At 48.8% G+C, this 23274-nt stretch overlaps 1 protein-coding gene across 2 annotated transcripts in view; it reads left to right on the plus strand.

Annotated features, from left to right (window-relative positions):
- Nucleotides 1–760: 760 nt before the first annotated feature.
- SFXN1 (sideroflexin 1) overlaps nucleotides 761–23274 on the plus strand; it is a 67422-nt gene continuing 44908 nt past the window's right edge. The window contains exons 1-2 of one of the 2 annotated variants that reach the window (XM_075541976.1): nucleotides 761–903; nucleotides 20469–20641. In XM_075541976.1, the coding sequence (XP_075398091.1) occupies nucleotides 20478–20641 (164 nt within the window). In that variant the 5' untranslated portion in view covers nucleotides 761–903; nucleotides 20469–20477. Of the gene's footprint in view, nucleotides 904–1129; nucleotides 1289–20468; nucleotides 20642–23274 lie in introns of those variants that run through there. The other variant, XM_075541975.1, reaches the window with a different exon arrangement.

Here is a 23274-nt window from a genome sequence, read left to right on the forward strand (position 1 = left end):
CTCAGGCCAGTAGAACTGCCCAGTCGACCCCTAGACCTAGGAACAAAACCACAAGTCTAGTGCCCCTGAGTTTTGGTCATTGCTTATGATGTATCATTATTGTGGAGCAGAAAACCAATACATTGTATCTGTGGACCTCCTGATCCCCCCAACCTCCCATTCACAAGGTGAACTACTCTCTTAGCACTTAGTTATGTATCCCACACGATACTGTTGCAATTTTGTATCGAGTTGAACTTATACATTGTCATTACTTGCTTCCACATCTATACACCTATCTTATTTCCTTTTCTTGCTCATACTTTCACCCATAAGTGAAAATGGTGGGACTTTTTGGCGAGTTTTTCATTTTTTTGAGCCCAGCACTGGGCATACGGTACAAGTCAACTCACTGCCATTGATTCGATTCCAATTCAAAGCACCCCTATAACACAATAGCCATCATGCAACAACAACAAAACCTCTGCTTTATAGTGTCGATTCTGACTCAGAGTAAACACTGGGCCACCAGGGAGCCACCATATGTCATATACACCACAAACCCCCCAAACCAAACCAGGCGGATTCTGACTCATAGCAACCGGACGGGAGAGAACGGCCTGGAGCCTGCGCACTCTGCACCTCTGCAGACTTCCCTGCGGGCCCTCCTCTGAAGATACAGTTTCAGAGACTGTATCTCTTTAAGAGAGTAGAAAGCCTTATCTGCCTCTGGCCAAGCGGCTTGTGATGCCAAACTGGAGATCTTGCGGTTAACAGCCTAACATGTCACCAGCGATCCCAGAATACAATTCCCTGCCAGCCATCGAACCCCCGCTAACAGCGATTCTATAGGAGGGAGTGGAACTGTCCCTCTGGGTCTCTGAGGCTGTAGTTCAGCCTCCTCTTTCTCCTGGTGAGCCGCTGGTGAGTTTGAACCGGCACCCTTTCGGTTAGCAGCGCGGAAACCAAGGGCATTAGCTGGACTGCTCTTCACTGACTGTGAGCAGGGACTTGGGAGCGGAGGATGGAGACCCAGTGGGCCCGAGGGGATGCAGCCAGGACTGGGGCCCCATCGGTGACCGCGTAGAGACTGGGAGGGCGGGTCGGAGGTCCCTGCGCGCGGCCGCAGGCGGGGCCCAGCTCGGCCTCTAGGTGTGCCCGGCCCGGCGCGCGCGCGCGGGGCTCTCGGGGACGTGCTTAGGGCGGTGGCGCGCGCGGGGCTGCAGTGGCGGGAGAAGCGTTTCCGGTGGCAGCGGAGGCGGCGCTGATCGGGACCTGCAAGAGGCACCGGCTACCAGCCAGGGACGCGGTGAGTGGCCAGTGGAGGGCCGGCCAGGCCGGATGGGGAGTCCGCGGGGAAGTCTGCGGAGGTGCGGAGCGCGCAGGCTCCTGCTGGGGTCGTCCGCTCGCGTGCCAGCTGACCGGAGACCCCCGGGCTCCAAGGTCGCCAGCCCGGTCTCCGCACCAGGGGCGCATCGGACTTGGGGTCCCTGTGCCTCGGAAATCCCTGCCATCCCCCTAGCTAACAGATGCTCACCGCCAGCACCTGGAAGACCCCACGTCCGCTGCGCCCCCACGATGCAGCGGTTCTGTCTTCCGAGGGGAGGGGACTCGATCCATCCCCGCCCCGCGCGCTCTGCCATGCTGTCCCCGGAGACAGTGTGACGAAACTCGCCACGGGGAGGATACCCAAGATGGCTGCCTCAGGGACAGGCCACCCGCACCGCTAGGGCGATCGCTAGGTGACCGGGTGGTCCCCGACCCCCATTCACTTCTAGCTCTTTGGCTTTAGGCTCCCCTGCTCGCCTGGAGATGGGCGGGAGGCCAGAGCGGAAACTTCCCCGGCTTCCGTGATAGAACTCGAAATCTGATAGGGAAGAGGGAAGAGAAGTACATGGGTTCTTGAAATTGTAGGAATTACCCAACCTTCTGTTTCTGAGTTTCCCCGCGAGCTTTCCGAAGTGTCTCAGACCTCTCCCTTTCCCTGTGCAGTGGCCACAGTTCCCAACCAGTGTGTGCCAGGTCCTAGCCCGTTTACATTCTTCAGTCCTTAGCCCCGTAGTGCAGACGAGAAAGCTGAGGCTCACAGAGATGGAGTAAACTGCCCAAAGCCACGTGGATGCCGGGCCGCAGAGCAAGGTCATTTGAGTCTCCGCATCACCTTGAGCGCCACACAGATGATGTCTTTTCCTTGGCTGTGCTCTCTCAAATTACGTTCCCTCCCCCATTCCTGATGTGCACAGATGTGGTCCATTCACCAAAACCTTTGATTCTGATTTGGCCTCATGGCCATGCCAAACGAGTGTGGATAGAGCTGCGCCCCATGGGGTGTTCGCTGGCAGGCCTCTGGTCTGACCCGGTGCCAAGGGAGCGCCTCCGGACCGGGACCAGGACCAGGACCAGGACTGGGACCACAGCGCAGTCCCAGCATGGTTTATACCTCCAGGGCACACCGTGTGTGTGTGTGTGTGTGTGTGTGTGTGTTCTTCAATACTATTTGTTCTATTTGCTCATTTTACTCTCTCCAAGTGAGCAGGCCTATGTTTGTCTTCTCAGCCTTAGTCTCTGCAATTGCCTGCACCCAGCGGGCCCTCGGTGGACATTTCTTGAGTGCCTGAGTGAAAAAGCCTCTCTCTGCTTAACCACAGAGCCCATAGATCCAGCCCAGGGCCAAAGGCCTGGTGCCCTGTTTCCATAAAGTTTACAGCCAAAAGAGAAAGCCCTGCGGGACAGCCTTCTGTCAGAGGGAGCCCCTGGCACTTAGCACACTGTTTAGAACACTCTAACTATTCTGCGAACGTCTTATGAAATTCTGTGGGGATTGATTTAGGAATACTCTCCACTGGGAGGGACCATCCCATTTTCCTCCGGGATTCCTGCAAAGAAAGCTGAAGGAAGAATCAGGGAAGGCAGGATGGAAAGGCAGCAAGCATCACTGACACAGACACAGCATCCTACTTCTTTGCTCTGGGATGCCGCTGGGAACAAGCAAACACTCCTGCTAAGCTAGCAGAGTCCTGGTGGCAGGAGTGCTTAGAAGTCTAGCTGTGATCAGGATGCCGCTCCTCTGAAGAAACACCGGGCTCTCTGACGCCTGTAAATAGTTACAGTCTCTGAAACTCACAGGGCCAGCTCCACCCTGTCCTCCAGCATGCGTCACTGTGCGTGTGCGTCGGCTTGATGGCAGGGAAGTTTTCGACAATGCAGGCAGAGGGCATGTACATTTAGTTGGAGTGTCATCATGGGTGAGACCTCACCCCTTGAGGTTAAAGGTAGAAAATCAGGCACAGATGATTTAAAAATATAAGGTAGATGATTGTTATTTCGAAAATGAAACATCATTAAGCTAGAATATGTGTCAACCTCCATTTATTGATACAAAGTCTAAAGCTATCCCTTCAAGTTAAGTACATAATTTGTAAAGCATTTTCATAGATTTTGGATTGTATAACCTGTCGGCTTAAGTCATTTAACTGGTTGGCAATGAATTCAACTGAGCACTTTCCAAAACAAAATGTACAGGGCAGGAGGGGGCAGAAGATATGGTTGACTGGATACAATGAACTTGGTAGGGAGGAGTGCTGTTTGCTACATTGTAGGGATTGCAGCCAATGTCATGAAACAAAACTGCATAAGTTATAGAATGGAAAACTGACAACTTTCACTCCAACCACACTAAAAAGTTCGGGGGGGGGGGGCATTAGAGTTTGTTAGTATGTTATCATCTTTTAATAGGCTGATGACACCACCCAAAGTGGAAATCAGTAGATTTGTTGTTGTTACTGTTGCTTTGTCCTCATACATGGTTAACCTTTCCCTCTCTACCGTATTGCCCAAAGTTCATTTTCAGGACTAAAATGTGAATAATAATTGTCTTATCCCGTGGATGTGTCCAAGTTAACAGGCAAGTGGGATTTGGCAGAAATTAATAATTCTCCATTTTTTCTTGACTGTGGACAGACTCTGGGTCTTCCCACAGAACTGTCCCTGTGGCGTAAGGCTTTAATGATAAATTAACCCAGGGATATATATGGTTAAGGGCTTCACTGCTAGAGAAAGGTCGTCAGTTCAAAGCCACACAGAGTCGTTTCAAGACAGGTCAAGCCATTTGCTTCCGATCATAGGTCACAGCCTTGAAAACTGTATGGACTGTAGTTCAACTCTGACGCAGGTGGGCTTGCCAGGAGTTGGAATCAAGAGGACTTCACAAAGTCCTTGGGAAATGGAATGAAAATATAATGGAATTTTCCTGTGAACATTGGGAGGTCTCCTCACACATTCGAGGGTGACCAACAACATACACAAATAGGAGGATATCCAGAGAGAAAGAGAGAGAGAAACTGAGACGGCTTAACTTCAAGGTGTTGCCTCATGAGCTTGTGGGGGACTGGCAAATCCGAAATCCATAGGTCAGGCAGCAGGTTTAAGACTTTTTTTTTCTTTTAAATATCTTTTTTTTTAACATTTTATTAGGGGCTCATACAACTCTTATCACAGTCCATACATATACATACATCAATTGTATAAAGCACATCCATACATTCCCTGCCCAAATCATTCTCAAAGCATTTGCTCTCCACTTAAGCCCTTTGCATCAGGTCCTCTTTTTTTTCTCCCTCCCTCCCCGCTCCCCCTTCCCTCATGTGCCCTTGGTAATTTATACATTGTTAAGGTTTAAGACTTTTAAGACTTCTGCAAGCTTGCATCTCATGAGCTGCAGATCAGGGGAACAGAAGAGTGCACAGTAAAGTTCTGCCAAAATGCTTCTTTTCTAGGGAGAGAACACACTCTAGGCCAGTAGTTCACAACCTTCCCAATGCCTGCGACCCTTTCCTACAGTTCCTCATGTGTGGTGACCTCCAACCAGAAAATCAATTTAGTTGCTACTTCATAACTGTAACTTTGCTACTGTTATGAATCATCATATAAATATCTGATATGCAGGATGTATTAGGCAACCCCTGTGAAAGGAGTCACAACCCACAGGTTGAGAACTACTGTGCTAGGGGAACTCCCTTTTCAACCGATTGACCAATTAGATAACATTAGATCACAGTTTACGTTCAATCACAAAATAGCCTGGAAAGGTTTTCAGGAGTTGGGGAGCCAAGAGTGCCCTGAAACAACAACAGCAACGAAACCATGTGTGGAATCTGATGGATGCCAACACCCCCCAAAATGAAACTAGTTGACTTGACTCCTGGCAATCTCGTTTGTGCCAGAGTAGGATTGCTCCATGGGGGTTGCAATTGCAGGCTGCCGTCTGGGTGGGTTTGAACTACCAGCCTTTCAGTGAGAGGTTGAGTGCTTAGCCTATGCTCGGCAAGGATACTAACCAATTGTTTCACTAACCTGCTCAGCCCTAACTTCACCAATGGGCCAGGCAGAGCCTATCTATTTCCAGCTTAATTGTGTGGCTATTGTTAATCTTTAGTCAGGGTTAAAGTCATGGTTTCTAATTCCCTGATAAAGCACATTCCTCACTAACTGGTTTTCTGTGAAATATTTGGAAATTCTTTTTCTCTGGCAGTTAATCATTTTCTTGGCATACAGGTAATAAAAAAAATACAGTTTAGCTTGGAGAAAAATCATTTTTTCTTAGACATTTCAGATTATCTTCTCAGAAGCCCAGGAAGACCAGTTCTCCATTCCTCCTGCCTTCCTGGTTCCCAGGCCCTCCCTCCCCCATCAGTACCTACATCTTAGGCAAGAGTTCAACCCTAGTAGACTAGCAGGAACTTCCACTTGTGGGGAACTGGCTTGTTAAAAAGGCTTCCTACCCCTGTGCAGACACCAAAGCTTATTGGTGAGTAGGAGGGAGCAGGGGCAGTTCTTGATTAAGTGCTATTGAGTTTCTGTTAAACGTGTCATGACCCAAGCATGCACTGCGTGTGTGCACTTGTACGTGCGTGCGTGCACGCGTGTGTTTATGGTGGTGGCGTAGCCCTGCAGTGGGGTGAGCATTTGACTGCTAACTGAAAGGTCCCTGATGCCACAAGGCCTAATGTCTGGGGGGTGGTGACTCTCCCTGGCTGATCTCTCAAACCTTCGGTCCAGACTTCAAGGAAGGCAGTAACTGGAGTGTTTGTGAGGAGCTGTAATAGCGCCGTAATAGAGAAAATGCAACACAGTTGCCTTTGTAGTTCTCCAGATTTAAAGCCCCTTTGTGGCCAAATTATTTTCTGCTTTGAATTTCCTGTGGACATCTTATGTTTTCAGTAAAGCTGAAATCAGGGGGAATTTTAAAATTTAATTTTTGGAGGTAATAGGAATTTTGTATTATAGATCTAAAGGTAAGTAAAAATACTGTAAAATAATAGAAATCTTGATTAGACAAAATGATCCAAAGGTGAAGATGTGTCCTCCATGTAGGTGCACATCCTTCTGAAGGTGGTGCTTCCATCTATAGCCCTTCCCCGAAGACGCCTTTGCTCTTCAGAAGGTACCAGGTCAAATCAGCCATTTGGGCATCGTCAAGGGACCCAAAGTCTCTTCCTTTGAAATGCTCTTTGAGTTTAAGGAACAAAAATGTCTGAAGGGGCAAAGTCGGGGCTGTAGAGTGGGTCCAGGTTTCCTAGTGACATTCTCATAGGACAACCCTCACTGCTCATGAAGATGAGCAGCTACATTGTGATGGGAGAAAAAAAATCCTGGAGTGCAACTTTCCTGCGGCCTTTTTCTCACCAGTGCCGTCCATGTTCAATATTCTTACATCTCTATCATAAGAAGCTCCACAATTGCCTTTCAGAAATATCCACAAAGAGGGCCCCTTTGGAATTTTAAAAACAGTCTCCCTGTTTAGTTCTGTGTTTAAAATATACTAAATTCTACCTTTAAAATATATTAAATTCCATACACAAAGTCGTGGGCAGAAAGGATACTTTAATGGTAAATGTTAGAACCATTGGAAAAAGAATGTAAATCAGGATCTTACCTCATACCTTAGACTAAAACAAGTTTCACAAGAATGAAAGGGGTAGGTGTAAAAATAGAAGTCATAAACAGAGAGCAAGCATGAACCGCTTGAGCTGACTTCTCCACCTGAATGTGAGGAGGTCGGCAGATCTCCTTGGGGGTCTCTGTTCTGACAGCAGCTTGCTCTTGGACCATGTTGGGAAATCCCTGGGATGGGTCCCTGGTTAGGATCCATTCCAGAGAGCTTCCCTGTTAGCTTTGATCTCCATGAAGGCACCTCGCTGCGACTAAGACACCTGCACTCACTACTTCAAGAATCTGTCTGCAGCCGCCTCTTGATCACACACATGTGTTTACGCTACTCTCATTTGGAAGAACGCCTGGTGTGGGTGAACCGGAACCCTGGGAGCCGTACATTTTCACTCATCCACTTGACGTCAGCAACCGTGTACCAGCTTCTAGGGCAAGAGCGATGGAACCTTTGATTGTGAAACTATTGGCGACTGTCGTTGAGACTGTTTAACACACAGTGGTTGATCTGAAATGTAACCCTCCACCTAATTTATAATTTAAATAATTGTTAACCGGGAAGACAGGTTACTTTAACTTCGCTGCATTGGAGTGGAGTCTCTGTAGCAGTAATTTGAAAAGGAAAAAGGAAGGGGCACATTGCAACTCTCCCGGTGGCCATTCTTTCTCACAGCTGTGTTGTTCACTGCTTGCCTTCCAGTTCTCTGCTGGACTCTTCCACTCACGCCAGATGTTACAAAGCCAGTGAGATGGCAGACATATAGATATAATTTTATTGGGGGTTCTTAGAGCTCTTTTTTTTCAATCATTTTATTAGGGGCTCATACAACTCTTATCACAATCCATACATACATCAATTGTATAAAGCACATCTGTACATTCATTGCCCTCATCCTCATTTGCTCTCCACTTAAGCCCCTGGAATCAGCTCCTCATTTTTTCTCCTCCCTTCCTCCTGCCCCCTCCCTCATGAACTCTTGATAATTTGTAAATTATTATTTTGTCATATCTTAACCTGTCTGATGTCTCCCTTCACCCACCTTTCTGTTGTCTGTCCCTCAGGGAGGAGGTCATGTAGAACCTTGTAATCGGTTCTCCCTTTCCAACCCACCCTCCCTAAAACCTCCCAGTATCGCCACTCACACCACTGGTCCTGAAGGGATCATCTGCCCTGGATTCCCTGTGTTTCCAGTTCCTATCTGTACCAGTGTACATCCTCTGGTCTAGCCAGACTAGCAAGGTAGAATTGGGATCATGATGGGGGTAGGAGGGGTTGGTGGAGAGGAAGCATTTAGGAACTAAAGGAAAGTTGTGTTTTTCGTTGCTACATTGCACCCTGACTGGTTCGTCTCCTCCCTGAAACCCTTCTGTAAGGGGTTATCCAGTGGCCTACAAATGGGCTTTGGTTCTCCACTCCGCACTCCCCCCGCTCATTCACTGAATTAAAAAAAAAAAAAGATATTTTGTTCTGATGGTGCCTGATACCTGATCCCTTCAACACCTCGTGATTGCACAGGCTGGCATCATCAGCTTTGTTCACCACATTTGCTTATGCACCCATTTGTCTTCAGCGATCGTATCATGGAGATGAGCACACAATGATATGACTTTTTGTTCTTTGGTACCTGATAACTGCTACTTAGGCACCTCGTGATCACACAGTCTGGTGTGCTTTTTCCATGTGGGCTTTGTTGCTTCTGAGCTAGATGGCGGCTTGTTTACCTTCAAGCCTTTAAGACCACAGACATTATGTCTTTTGATAGCCGGGCACCATCAGCTTTCTTCACCACATTTGCTTATTCACCCACTTTGTCTTCAGCGGTTGTGTCAGGAAGGTGAGCATCATAGAATGCCAATTTAATAGAAGAAAGTATTCTTGCATTGAGGGAGTGCTTGAGCTCAACATCTTTCTGCTACCTTAATACTAACCCTACAAATATATGCACATAGATCTATTTCCCCATCCTCATATTAAATTTATTTGTGTGTGTACATGTCTTTATCTAGACCTCTGTAAATGCCCTTTGCCTCCCAGCTCTTTCCTCTTTTCCCTTGACTTTCCTCCTGTCCCATTATCATGCTCAGTCCTCACCAGGGTTTCAGTATAATTCCTCTTGGTTACATTACCCTTGATCATGCCCTACCAGGCCTCCCTCACCCTCCTCACCACCAATTTGGATCACTTGTTCTTTCCTTTTCCCTGGGTTTGTAACACCTCTACCTTTACCCCCACCTTCCCCTCTCCCATATTTCCCTTGGAACTGTTGGTCCTGTTGTTTTCTCCTCCAGACTATTCATCCAGTCTATCTTATTTAGACAGACTTGTTGAGATAATAACATGCACACAAACAACAAGACAGAGCAAAACCAAGCAACAATATACAACAAAACAACAACAGCAATAACATACCCATGACACACAAAAAGAACCAAAACACAACAAGAAAGAAAAGCTTGTAGTTAGTTCAAGGATTGCCCATTGGCCTTTAGGAGTGTTTTCCAGTCCAGTCTGTTGAGGCACCATGCCCTGGCCCCAAAGTCCACCTTCAGCATTCCCTGGAGAACTCGTCACTCTGTTCCCTTGCTGTTCTGTTGCACCCCCCCACCCCCCAGTGTTTTGCCTCAGTGTGGTGGGATCAGATTGGGTGCAATTCCCACACTGTGTCTCCAGTGCTGTCCCCTGTAGGGCTGTGGGTCAGCGAGGGGCACCATGTCTTATAGTGGATTGGTAAGGTAGGACTGGGGTCATGATAGTGGGGGGAGGAAGCATTAAAGAATGGTGTGTCTCATCGGTGCTATACTGCACCCTGGCTGACTCATCCCTTCCTCGTGACGCTTCGGTGAGGGGTCGCACATACAGTCTTGAGCACCTACCTTGGCATCTTCTGCTCTTTCTGTCTCGGGTATGGCCTTTGTCTTGATCTTCACCACATCATCAGTTGGAAGATAAATCACCTTCCCGGAAACATTCTTTTGGACCACGTGGGTCTCTGCATTCAATTCTCTTGTCCTCAGCTTGCTCCTGAGGTTGTACAGTAAAACCTGTGAAGCCAGAACCTGTGTCCCGTGAAAACCTGTCAGCGAAGGAAAGCTCAAATCTCTCCCCTCGTAGAGAGCAGTGGAAAGGTGGTGGCTGAAGCCCAAAGTCAAACTCACTGCCACTGAGCTGAAGCCGATGAGTACGGACCGTCCAGGACGGGGGAGAGCTGCTCCTGGGGGTCTCCTGAGTAGCTGTTGGTGGTTTGGGGTGCCTGACCTTTCGGTTAGCAGCCAAAAACATAACCATGGTGACACCAGGACTCTTAAAGTAGTGGTCACACCCTGTCAACGGTGGAAATTCTGTAAGACCCAGAAAGCCCAGCCAGGCCTGTGAGTTCCGGCTCTCCCAGGTTTCACAGTACAGCACAGCGACTTCTTCCTTCCCGTCTTCCATACCTTGTCCTTGACTCCGATTTGTGGTACCCTCACTGTGTCAAAGTAGAAGTGTGGCCCCTGGGGTTTTCTATGACTGCTTTTTCGGAAGTCAACCTCTAGCTGTTTCTCCTGAGAAGTTTTTGGTAGCCTCTAGTGCTCAGAACCCCCGACCGACTAGTTAATCATAGCCTGGCATCTTCAGGAAGTGCCAGAGAAGCACCCGTGGTAGCCCTGCAGCTGTCCATTGTCATGAGACAGTGTCCGAGCCCAGTTGTCAGTGGTGTGTGTGCACACCTGCAGGGTCTGCCCCGAGCTGCGTGGCTGCCATGCTGCCACGTACCCTGCCCCACGGCAGCTTCAGATCGCCCAGGGACTCACTTGGTCCTCACAGTCAACCAACCAGTTTGCCTTGTGCAGGCCCCTATCCCAGGCACCCGGCGCTGGTACCTGTACCCCTTGCCTGCACCCACTGGCTATGCGGCATGCTGACTGGTCGGCAGAATGGCTGACTATGCCTGGCTAGAGGGCCAGAAGGGGCAATCCCCACCCAAAGGCTGCCCTCCCCTTCCCACCCTTTGCCCGACACACAGAAAACCCTGCCTGTTCCAAAAGCAAAGCCCCCCTCCCCCCACCATGCTACGCTGAGGGCACCCTGGTGCCCCAGGGTGGTTGGCACCAGTGGACCATGTCAGCTCCACTGCTTTTTAGAATGAAACAGGAATTACTTGAAAACAGCAACACTTGATTACGGAAGCTGTCCAGTGTACTTGGAGTGTAGAGAGCAGGCACTTTGGGTCTCGAAGGGGAGAGATTCCTGCATGAGGAAAAGGTTTGTCTCACTGAAACGCAGACTGCAAGAAGGATGAGTCTGCGGGAATTGTAAGTAGTCATTAAAAAGACGGGAGAAAGGAGACCACAATGCATGTCAGAAGAGACTGTGAACCTTGCCCTTGAACACAGAGGATGGAAGAAATGCTGAACGGAAATTTTCAAAGTTTTGTGGAGAAATTGGCAAAGGCCCAGAGTCAGAAAGCTGAAAGGCATTTTTTCAAACTGAAAGAACTGAAGGGAAAAGAGTAATCCAGCCTCACCTTGCGGAAGGGAAGAATTCTATGGGCTAGATGATGGATGATGCAGGAAGCATGAAAGGAAGATGGAAGGCATGCTCAGTGTTTAAGCATTTCAGGAGGCAGCACATGATCAAGAACCTATAGGGTTAAGGAAGACGTCCAAGTTACACTGAAGGCATCCAGGAAGTGATGGAATACCAATTGAGATGTTTAGACAAATGGATGGCATGCTGGGAGTGTTTACGCCAAAAATTTGGAAGACCGCCAATACGTGTGCACCTATTCCAAAGAAAGGAAGGGTAAAGAAGGACATTTTTGAACAATATTGTTAATATTACACTCAATTAAAATTTTACAGAAGATAATTTTTCTAAACAGTTTTATTAGCATTTTGTATACATGTCACACCATTTAATAGTTCAACCAGATCAAGAAGACTTGTACAATCTTTATCACAATCGACTTTGGAACGTTTTCTTTTTTCCTGGACTCACTGCTACTGAAGATAATTTTTTTTATATGCTCGCAACAGAACCTTGCCAGAGGACTGCCCGAAATTCAAGCTGGATTCAGGAAAAGACGTGGAATGACAGGAATTACCGATGCCAGCAGTGCCCCAACGATGCTTCCCTGCATTTTCCTGCCTATGCAGAGGCATTCTGCATATGTGACTCATCACCCATTACCGGACACATTGTAAAGAATGGGAATTCCAGAGCACATCATCCCGCTCATGTGGAAGCCACGCGCGCACAGCACAGCAAGGCAGCGCCACCCAGGTCCAATGCAGGGAAGGTGTGTGCCAAGGCTGGATCCTTCCACCACCCTTCTCCAGCCTCTGGGTGGAACAAGTCATCTGAGAAGCAGGACTATGCAAAGGGGAACTTGGTGTCAGGACCACCGTGCTGACTGAAAACGAAGACGTGAAGCACTTACCAGCGAAGATCAGAAAGCACAACCTGTCGTGTAGCGTACACCTCCACCTAAGACAAAATCCTCCCAACTGGACCAGTAAGCAGCATCATGATAAATGGAGAATGATTGAAGTTGCCACATGGACCCCATCGACCGCCAGAAAAGTGAACAAATCTGTCGGAAGCAGCAATCAGAATGCTCCCCGACAGTGGGACTTGCGACACGCTACCAGGAAGGATCAGTCCCTGGAGCTGGAGACGGATGGACACAGGGGCTGCAACCAAGTGCTGGAACAGAGCTACTACACTTGTGAGCATGGCCCGGGACAGGGCAGTGTGCCCTTCTCTTGTACATAGGTCACTATGAGTCAGAATCTAATAAGGAACAAAAGCAACAGTGGAAAGAAACAAGGGCATCCGCGTTAATGATTACGATTCTATCTGGCTTGAGGTCAGCTAGCTTCCTAGGAATGTAACTATGACATTTCTGGTGTGTGTTCTTGTGTCGTACATGGGGGGAGGCACGTTATCAAGCCCAGTAGGTAGTTAGAATGCCGAATCCGCAGCCTCCCTGAGGGAGTCTTCTAGTGCTGTCTCAGCAAATCACCGCACTGCGTTCAGTAGCTTGAAACAACCAGACATTTATTATTGCGCTGACGTGGGAGTCTAGACGGAATCCGCAGGGCCACGTTCCTTCTGGCAGCCATCTGGGAGAGTCGGCTGCCTTCCTGCTGACTTCTGCTCCTGCACTGCTGCTCTTCCTGCCTTTGACCCTCCAGCCTCTGATTGCGTTGGGCTTATCCAGCTCATCCCAGATAATCTCCTCATCTCAAGACCCTCTCCTCACGCACATGTGCAGAGGCCCGGGCTGTGTGGAAAGCAGCGTGGCCAGAGTCTTGGACCAGGCATTGGGCGTTTGCTGGAAGCCACTGTTGGGCCCCCAGCCCACCGCAGTGCAGACAAGAGCACTGATGGGCTTTCAGTGTCCCGTTTGGGGTGACAGCATCCCACAGTATTTTACAGAAGTAGATGCCACTGACAGCTCCCCCACTGCCCACCGCCCCCTAGATGTTAAGTAAGCATAAAGGGGAAATAGACCTCATGAGAAATACAGTTGAAAAAAAAGGAGCAAATTATTTGTTATTATTAATTTGGTACTTGATAGTTTGTTTGTTTTTTAATTGTATTGTGGGGAACCTAGGGAAAGGTATGTGGAAGTGCATAGCTCAATTCCGGTTTAGAAGGCAACGACCCAGGTCAGCCCTGGTGCTGTGGCAACACGGCGGCCTGCCATCCCCATGGTTGGCAGTTCAAAACGTTTCTGTGGAAGAAAGGCTGGATTTTCTACTCCCGTCAGCTGTTATAGTCTCAGAAACCTGTAGGGGTCACTGTGAGTCAGCATTGACTCTGATACTGTGAGTTTGGTTTTTGGAATTGCCCAGGTCACCACCATCCAGGTCAAGAAGCACAATGCCTACAGTATTCCAGAAAGCCTTCAGCTCCCACCTCCACCCCCACCCCTGCACAGGGCTTTGTCCTTGCTTCCCTCCCTCCCTGACCTCTGGAAGTTCACTCCTTTAGGTATGGAGATTTAGTTGTTTAGAAGAAAGGAGGCATCAATCACCCCAGGTGGCTTCCGCCTCAGGAAACCCACAGGCTGGTGAGAGGAAGATGCCGCAAGAGGTTACTCATGGTTTCCGGTGCAGCCTGCTTCTTGACCTGTGCAGAGAGAGATGGAATCACACACTCCACCTTAGACCAGGCCCGCTGCATCAGAATTTGTAGAAGGGAGAGCACCATTGTCCTTTTCTAAAGCATTTCAGACTCCTGCGGTGTGTACCCTGGTCTAAAAGCCACCAACCTGGCCTTGTAGGAATCCAGGGTCCCATCCAGGGCCACGGCATCAGCAGTCATCTTTAGGCTCAGGGTTTTGCACAACTTCACACACCACAAGTGATGTTTCACATCAGATGTCTGCTTTGTGGAATACCCCTGCTCTTCCTCGCTCAAATCTTTCTCTTTCTGCCTCTCGGTTATGAGCTAGCAGGGCTCTGTCCTTCCTCCTGGACTACCCATCCATGCAGCCCTTCTTGATCGCCCAGCCCCCCAGAGAGAGCTCTGCACAAATGCACTGCCTGCACATCTATTCCCTGAATTAACCATCCTGACCTATGAGAGACTTGATTGGTCCCGCGGCCTTGTTCAATCTCTCAAATGCTCGGGACATTCATGGAGACAAGTACCTGTGCCAGGACTCACACTTAACCCAGTTTTCCAAACTGGAAAGAATGCAAGCATAGAGGCACAGCAGGCAGGGCAGGGAGAGGTCCGGACATGAGGCTTCTCCTCCCCCAAGGGCAAGCCATCCTGTGCGAGAATGATCTCACCCACCAGGAAACCTTCGGCCAGGCCTGGAGAGAAGCCCAAGGACCAGGGTCCAGGGTGCCTAGGTGTGACTCACTCATAGTTCACCCTACTCTTTGCCCTTCTGCGCTGTGGTCCTGAGGGCCGCACTCTGTTTACCTCTGTTGTTGGCAAATTCCCTGGGTCATTTTCGGGACTCCAGAGACACTGGTCACACCAGGTTCTTTGTCTCCGAGGCGTGGTGCGTTTCCCACCCCTATTCCCACATCCGATGTTCTAGAAGATGCTGGCGGCTCTGCCAACAGTCTGTGTCTCACCACTTCTCACCGCTTCCCTGCTCCCACCCCGCTCGGCCGCCATCAGTGCTGGCCCGGATGACTGTGATGGCACCCTTGGGACTTCTGCTGCCAACCTTGGAGCCTCCACAGCCCGTTCTCCACACGGCAGCCAGAGACACCCATTTCAAGTTTCAAACTATTTCGTTCCTCTAATTAGAACCATCCAGTGACTCTCCACCTCTTTCAAAGTAAAATCCCGAGGTCTGACATACCCTACACAATCCAGCTCCTCCTGAACAACTCTGCTATGACCTCTCTCCCCACCCTGTCTCCCACGCTCCCCTCTTCCTCACTCCACTACTCTCCGAAGACCCCTGCTTTGCCATCAGCACAGGGACTGTCCCTTTGCCTGGAATGCTCTCCCCAAGAGAGCAGGTTGTGTCTCAAGCCCTGGCTTCCTGGTGATCTTGCCTCCATGGCATTTCCTCAATGAGCTCTGCCTGACACCCGATAGAGCGCTTTGAAAACAAAGCACTGTGCAAAAGCAAAACGACTCATTTAGGATTTGAGCCTGGGCTCTGTAGGACATCTTTCCTCTGTGGTCAGACAGATGCAAGACATCCTATTTGCTCCCAGAAGCGTCAGGATGCAAATGATTATCCGAAACCCATGCATTTAGGATGAGCTCAGAATATAAGTTGTTGCAAACACATTCTGTTCCACTTACCTTCTTGACCATGGTAATCAATACAGTTTGACTTGTTTGTAATAAATGGTCAAGACATACCTTCAGTTCTTCTCAGGACACCTATGTCTTAAGTTCATTAATACCTAGGAACCTGTTTGCTCTGATTTTAGAAGCCCTTTCCTGACAGTGCCCTGTCACTGGTCCACCGACTCAGCTGTCAGCATGTAGACCCATTAGCCCTATCACTGACAGTCCTGCTATGAAATGCCAGTTTCTGACACCCACCCCCCCAGACATTGTAAGCCTTGCTCTTAAGCTAAACTCTACATAAACACCTGAAGAATTATTGCACCTCTGACTCTGTTTCATTTTGATGGGCCATGGTGTTCTCAATTCAAATCGTTCTGTACTAATCATCCTTAATAAAGCTCTCTAGTTTACCTTGAAACTGACTACTTCCTACTACCCTATGTAACAGTGTCATCCACATGCATACTCCTGCTTATCCTGTTCTGTGTCTTCCCCCAAAGCCTTTTATTATCATGTGTAATTATAATAATCTCATTGCCTTTTATGACAGTGAACTGTTTTACCTCTCTTGCATGCATTTTGTTTATATTCCCTGCCCTCTCCCACTTTAAATTCAGCTTTTGTGTCTGCCACATAGTAGGTGCCTAATACATGGGTAGTGAATGCAGCAGAAGGTTGTCTAGACCTTAAAGGAATATGCAGCTAAAGGATTTCCCCTGCAAAGCATTTCTTCTGTGTCGCATCAAAACTATGGTCTACATCTTACTTACCACCTTTGTGTGCCAGTGGTGAGGAAGGGACTCCCTCCATGGGGTCATGGGTGGCCGAACACAGGACACTCAGCACAGGACAGGTGAGATGGACAGCAGGATGCAGGTCACATAGACTCAACCCCAGGAGGGTACTAGGACACTGCACACCATTCATGTCACAGGTCACACCCAGGAACAAGTGTGACAAGAGGGTGACGTGCAGTTCGCTCTTGCAGTAGGATGTGATTGGCTTGTTTGGAGAATCCCAAGGATGGGTAGTGCCCTGAAACCCTCACTCTTAGAGGAGCGGGAACTGTGCCTGATCCTTTGGATGGACAGAGGGCCACGACTTCAGGAGCGGAGGAGGAAAGGGGGCTGTCAGGAGGCCACTGGAAGCCCCCCTGCTTTTCAGCTCATGTCAAGCCAGCATATGACGATTGAGCCCTCACTCCGCCTTGTGCCACAGTGTGCTGGAGCAGATGAATGATATTTTTTTTACCGATTCAGAGATGGCAGAAAGCTGGATGAGGTGATCTATGTCTTGTTCACTGTCGTCATGATTCTGTGATGTGCCCAGCACTGATTTGTTGACATTTAAGGACGGATTCACAGCTGGAGCTGTCCACCCCGTCCTCACTTGGTGACCGTTTCCTCCCTGACATACCACTTTACAAAGTGTCTGCTGTGAAAGCGCACCAGGGCTGAGCATGTGGCGTGACTCCAGGACGGATCCAGGTTTAAATCCACTCTTCCTTTGCCCCCAATCCCCTTTCCTCAGCTGCTTTCAGGATGCGTGCAGCCCCCTGAAGGGAATCATGCATAAGAGTATGAAAACAAGACTTTGTTTTCAGAAAGGCTGCGTGTAACTGATGTATGGCATTCACGTAACCGTAAACCGATGGAGAGTCCATGGATAAATAAATGATGCGGATGTTCCAAAAAGGGAATGGCGAGGACGCTCCTCCGACAAGGCATTTGTTTGTGTGCCTGGTGGACTTGCACAGGCAGTGCCCCACGGTAGACTAAGTGGCATGGGGAAAGGCTTACTTGTGCAGCCTGTGTAACCAGAGGCAAGCCCCAGCCTCCTGCATAAACACCTCTCCCCTTGTCAGATTCTGTAGCACCTGGGAGTCGAACAAGTGTTACCCCAGCTTTGGCTGTTGCAGATCCCCAATGACACGCCATCATTTTTCTCCTTACCCAGGACTGGCTTTCTGAGCGTTTTCAATTAAAAAACAGTATTTTTATTCATTGACACTGCTGCCCGACTGCCAATGGTGTATGTCTTGCAGTGACCAATGCAACGTGTGAGGTGGGACTTCACATGGGCTCTGAGGGTCCACGTTGCCTGTCAGGTCAGCCTGGGCCATGATTCTCAGGGCCGGGCAGCTATGTCTTGATGCCGTTTCACAGGTGAGCCATGATGTCACCGCCCTCTGTTTTGTGTTCGGATATGAAAGAAGAAAGCAAACAGCAGTCTTCATAGGGAGAGGGGCTGGGCTCGCACTTGGCATCTGCACTCTGCCCTTGGGAGAAAGGTCGTGTCCTATAAACTTTTCAAGGCAGGTGGGCAGTGCAAAGGGTGAAGGGTTCAAATACTGGCCAGGCGGTCATCAGTGTGGACCCCTCCACGCCCCACGCCAGGGACGCCTCCACCACTGCTCACAGCAGCGAGGAAGGGGCTGGAAGCCGCCCAGAGGCCCAGCAGGAAAGGGAACAAAGACATGTTGGCACACAGGCAAGGATTGCCTCCTCGGGAAGCCCAGGGTCTGCAGGGACCGGGTGAACACGGTGCTGAGTGACAGGAGCCCATCCCAAAGGACAAATGGGAAGATAGATGCATGAGGCCACCGCAACAAAGGACAGGCAAAACCACGACAAGATACAGATGTTCACAGCAGAGAGAACAGACTGGAGCTTCCGGAGCGGAGAGGGCAAGGGAGCGAGGGCTGAAACAGGCTGCCCAACGGAGCTCTCAGCCAAAGGCGGCGCTTTGGGTCTGTGTACTGGAGGAAAACTGAAACTGAAAATAAAACTCGTCTTCAGTTCATGGTCATTCCATTTGCTTTGAAAGATGCATTTATAGCTCTCAGAAAACGCCTAAATTGCTGCCAGGGACAGAAATGGCTCTTCTGTCTCAAAAATTGGCAGGCCCCGGAGCTAGAAGGCTGATGGCTGATGCTCCACATGAAGGAGATGGGAATCAGGGGGCAGGGAAAGGGTGAACTATTTGGAGGGGTTGGTTTGTAGTTTAAACTGGGGGTTATAAAGTAGATGTCCTGAAATGTAATTGACAATTTTGAAAAATACTTAAAAAGTCAGCCTTTGACAACTGGGTGGAGCACAGTTCTGACCCAACACAGGTGGCGTTGTCCCCGGGAGTCACAGGCCGCTCAACAGCACCTAGCAGCAGCCATGGCAGCATTCACATCGCGGGTTCCTTCACCTGTGCTCCTTGTCCCAGCTAGTCCCTGCCACCTGTGGCACCATTTGACTTGATGCAGTGGGCAGAGATGCATATGAAGCGAGCCTCTGATCAACGGCGAATTCCAAGGCTGCCTAGCACTGCCCCTGGCATCTTCTAAGGACTGGAAGATGAGGAAGGACCTGGAACACGAAATGCCTTTTGCAGCTGGTCTGCTAGATTTGTCTTCCTTCAAGTGAAACCTTATATTTGTTTCACATATGTTAGGGAGGATGCGAGAGAACACAGTGGTTTGAGCCTTAAATGTCAAGAGATGGAACTCATGGGAGACACCAGCTAAGAGACAAAGCCATCCACTGCCGCCAAGTCGATTCCAACTCCTAGTTGCTTGGATTTCCAAGACTAACCATCTTTCTGGGAGCCGGAGGTGTCAACTTTCTCCATGCTGCAGTCAGTAGGTTTGAACCGCCCACCTTGCAGTTAGTTAGCAGGCCAATGCTCACATGCACTGCAGCAACAAGACACTTTTCATGGACAAAGATGAATCTCTCTTTATAATGATGGACAGCCCAAAATAACCAACATTAAAGACATGGTTGTACCCCTCTAGAAAATGTTGAATGCCACGGGTAACCTGCTCATGAAGTGGCTCCCCTCCAAATCAAGATACCAACATTGAGAGTCAGATATCAGCCCTTTATTCATTATATAATGATATGTACAAAACGTATTTCAAAAAAACTTGCACAGAAATGTGCCCAAACATTGCAATCATTATTTAAGAATGGTTGAGCTGTGGGTGCTAATGTTTGTTTTTTTAAATCTTTTTCTAAAATAAGCTTGAATTATGCACAATGCTACAATAGACATTAGGTTTATTGTGCCAACCTGGCCAAAGAACATATGTGGGATTAATTGAAGGATGGAGAGATAAACGGCTCAGCGAGCCTCAACTTTCTTATCTCTTTGCTCTCTGATGGTCCAACCTTAGCTAGTTCTCTGCTTTAGCTGGCAAGGCTCACTTCCTGCGAGACTTCCCTGAGGAGGAGCCACATGGCCCTACCTTGATGCAGCCCTGGGTGCTGGAGAAGTCACATGGAGACCTCAGCCAGCACTGAGATGCTTATACGCTCACTGATTCATGTTTCCTCCTGCATTCGGTGTCATTGCGTGTGTTTTGTGAGTTTGAGTAGGACTTTTCAGATCAGTGTCTGACACAGGGGGTAATGTTGAACTTTTGGACTTGAACTGGACTAGGTTGGGATGCTTTATTAATGTACACTTACCCTTTATATAAAATTATCTGTTATAAAATAAGTGTCTATGAATTTTGTTTCTCTAGTCTACCCAGAGTAACACAACATATCTTACAACAATAAAATATATTACTCAAAAAGAGAAATTAATTGCTTGTGGGAAAATGGAAATTACATGCCATGGTACTACTCCTTGGTTCATGGAGTGCTCAGATGTGTTTTCTCTGTGACTTCTGGAAGGCTGGAGAACATACGGAACCATTTTGATGTGTAGTTTATGTCCAGAATGAGGTTGAATGAATCTGAATCTTCTAAATTATATAATGTGTAGTATTTTTTTTCTCTCTTTCTAGTCTAGAACGATGTCAGGAGAACTTCCACTAAACATCAATATTAAGGAGCCTCGATGGGACCAAACCACGTTTGTTGGACGAGCCAATCACTTCTTCACTGTGACGGACCCCAGGAATATCCTGCTAACCAACGAGCAACTAGAACATGCAAGGAAAACGATACACGATTACAGGTAACGTTAGTGATTAAAAAAAAAAATTTGTATAGTAATAGATACTCATGCTACCTGGCTACATACAAACCTCATTTAGCGATGCTACATTTTTTTCTGCATTGGACTACTTTTTAAAAGAAGGGAGGACAAGGAAGTCAGAGAAGAGAAAGAGTTTATTCTCCTTCCCCATTCCCTGCCTTTAGGAACCCTGGTGACATAAGTGGTTACAGCTGCTAACTGAAAGGTCAGCAGTTCAAAACCATCACCAGCTCCTCAGAAGAAAGAGGAGGCTTTCCACTCCTGTAAAGAGTTACAGTCTCCGAAACCCCCAGGGCGAGTCCTGCCCTGTCCTGGAAGGTCCCCGTGGGTCATGGTTGGCTCCATGGCAGTGAGTCTGGGTTTTCCCTACCTTTGATGAGGATGTTTAGTGCACAAATACTGGACAGCCGAAAGAACAACAACTCCACCGTGGAGGAAGTGCAGCTAGCATGATCCTTAGAGTGTGACCACGGAAAAGCTTGACTTCGCCCCCTGTTCTTTGGACATGGGTCAGAAGAGACCCGTCCTTGGAAACTGACTTCACGCATGGCAAAGTCAGAAGGACAGTGAAAATGAGGACGGCTGTCAAGGAGATGGATCAACCCAGTGGCAGCCACAATGGGCTTAAGCATCCGAACAATTATGAGGCTGGCACAGGACCGGCGGTGTTTTGTTCATTGGGTCACTATGGCTCAGAAGCTGCCCGACAGCACCTAACAACCGCCCACTGCTGTTGTGTCCACTTGGCTCCTGGCGCCCCCCCATAGGTGGCAGAGTAAAAGCGCTTCATCAAGTTCTCACTGACTACTGGTTATACACCGGCTGTGACCTGCATTGTCGGCAGTTAGAAACCACCAGCAGGAGAAACCACCGCCTCTCCGTGGGAGGAAGGCGGCTTTCTCCTGCCACAGTCTCAGAAACCCACAGGGGTTGCTATGAGTCAACGTTGACTGGATAGCATGAGAGGCTTTTTTTAAAAGGTGTCCAGGTATGGACTTGAACCTCTGACTTTTCAGTGAGCAGCTGCGTGTACTCACTGTGTGCACCATCCAGAGAATCCGCCTGGGGTCCACAGTAGCCTAAAAGAGGAGACAATTGTCCCTCCAGCCCAGAGGTACCGATCTGTGAGATTGCCTCTCCCAGCACCATGTTTCTCCTCCACCAGACAACCAACCACCCTGTACCACTTTCTGTATACAGACAAAGGCTTTATCGTGCCCATAAGAAAACTGAAGCTGACAAGCATTCAGGAAGATGGGTTGCTTCCAAGATGCGCCCATCAAATGAAGTAGTGCAGGTGGGCGCTCTGAGGGTCAGCATGCTGGTGGCAGGGCTGCCGGGATTTCTGGGTCTGAGGAGCATTTCATCCGCCCAGAGAGCAGGCGTGAGGCACAGGAGAACCAGCACTCTAACCCAGGGCTTGACCAACTTTTTGTAAACCCACTACCCACTGCCATGGAGTGGAACTGCCTCTTTGGGTTTTGGAGACTGTAAGTCCTTCTAGGAACAGAGACCCACAGAGCGGCTGGCGAGTCCAAGCCTCTGGTTAGCAGCCTAATGCATAACCTACTGTGCCATCAGGTTTTGTTTTTGTTTGTTTTATGTGAAGGATATGTTCTTATTATTTCAGGCTCTGCAGGTCATAGAGAATAGATGGCTCTTGCTGTTGTTGTTGTTTTTCTAATTTTGTTTGGGTGGGATTGTCATCTAGCTCCAGCCCAGGGTGACCCGTGTACAACAGAACAAGCCCTGCCTGGTCGCACACCAGCTTCCTGACCACTGGAATCCTCCACTGTTGCAGCCTCTAAGCGTTGGAGTGCCTTCCACCCCGGGGCCCCATCTCCCAGCTCGGTATCAGAAGTTTCTGGAAGTAGATCCCTAGGCCTTTCTCTCTGGTCTGTCTCATTCTGAAGCTCCACTGAAACCCGCCCACCATGGGAGAGCACTTGGTCTTTGGAAGACCAGTGACATAGCTTCCAGTGTCATAGCTACATGCAAGCCACCACAATATAGCAAACTGGCAAAGAGGTCGTAGGTTTTATTTTTCAGTCTTTTAAGAATTGTAAAGGGAGGGGCAGGTGAAGTATACTCAGGTATGCAAGCACACGAGCACACACAGTGGTGGCTAATTGCTGCTCTCGGGGGGTCAGCTAAAAGATGGGGATCAGGTGGGCAGGAGCCCTGGTTGGTGCTCCACTAGTAACTGGAAGGTCCGTGGTTCAAACCCACTTTGTGGCACCATGGGAGAAAGGGCTGGCAATCTGGGTCCCTAAAGATTGCAGCCAAGAAAACCCTGTAGAGTAGCTTTACACTTAACACATGGGCTCAGTTTGCGCACCTGGAGAAAGAGTCCGAAGAAGAGGAGGTTGAGAAGAGAAGACAGCGATGTGAGTTGTTGGAAGCAAAGGTTATCAGGAACAATCGCAAAGGATGTCAGAACATAAAAGCAAATGGAAACTCATCCCTGGAGATCGGTAATAAATCTGAACGGCTGATGTCATCAAGTTGATTCCAGCTCAGAGCAACCCTACAGCCAGGGACGAACTGCCCCTCAGGGTCTCTGAGACGCTCATTCTTTATGGGAGCAAGTAGAAAGCCTCATCTTTTTCCCA

The sequence above is a fragment of the Tenrec ecaudatus genome, chromosome 2 (genome assembly GCF_050624435.1).
Source record: "Tenrec ecaudatus isolate mTenEca1 chromosome 2, mTenEca1.hap1, whole genome shotgun sequence".
Lineage (NCBI taxonomy): Eukaryota > Metazoa > Chordata > Mammalia > Afrosoricida > Tenrecidae > Tenrec > Tenrec ecaudatus.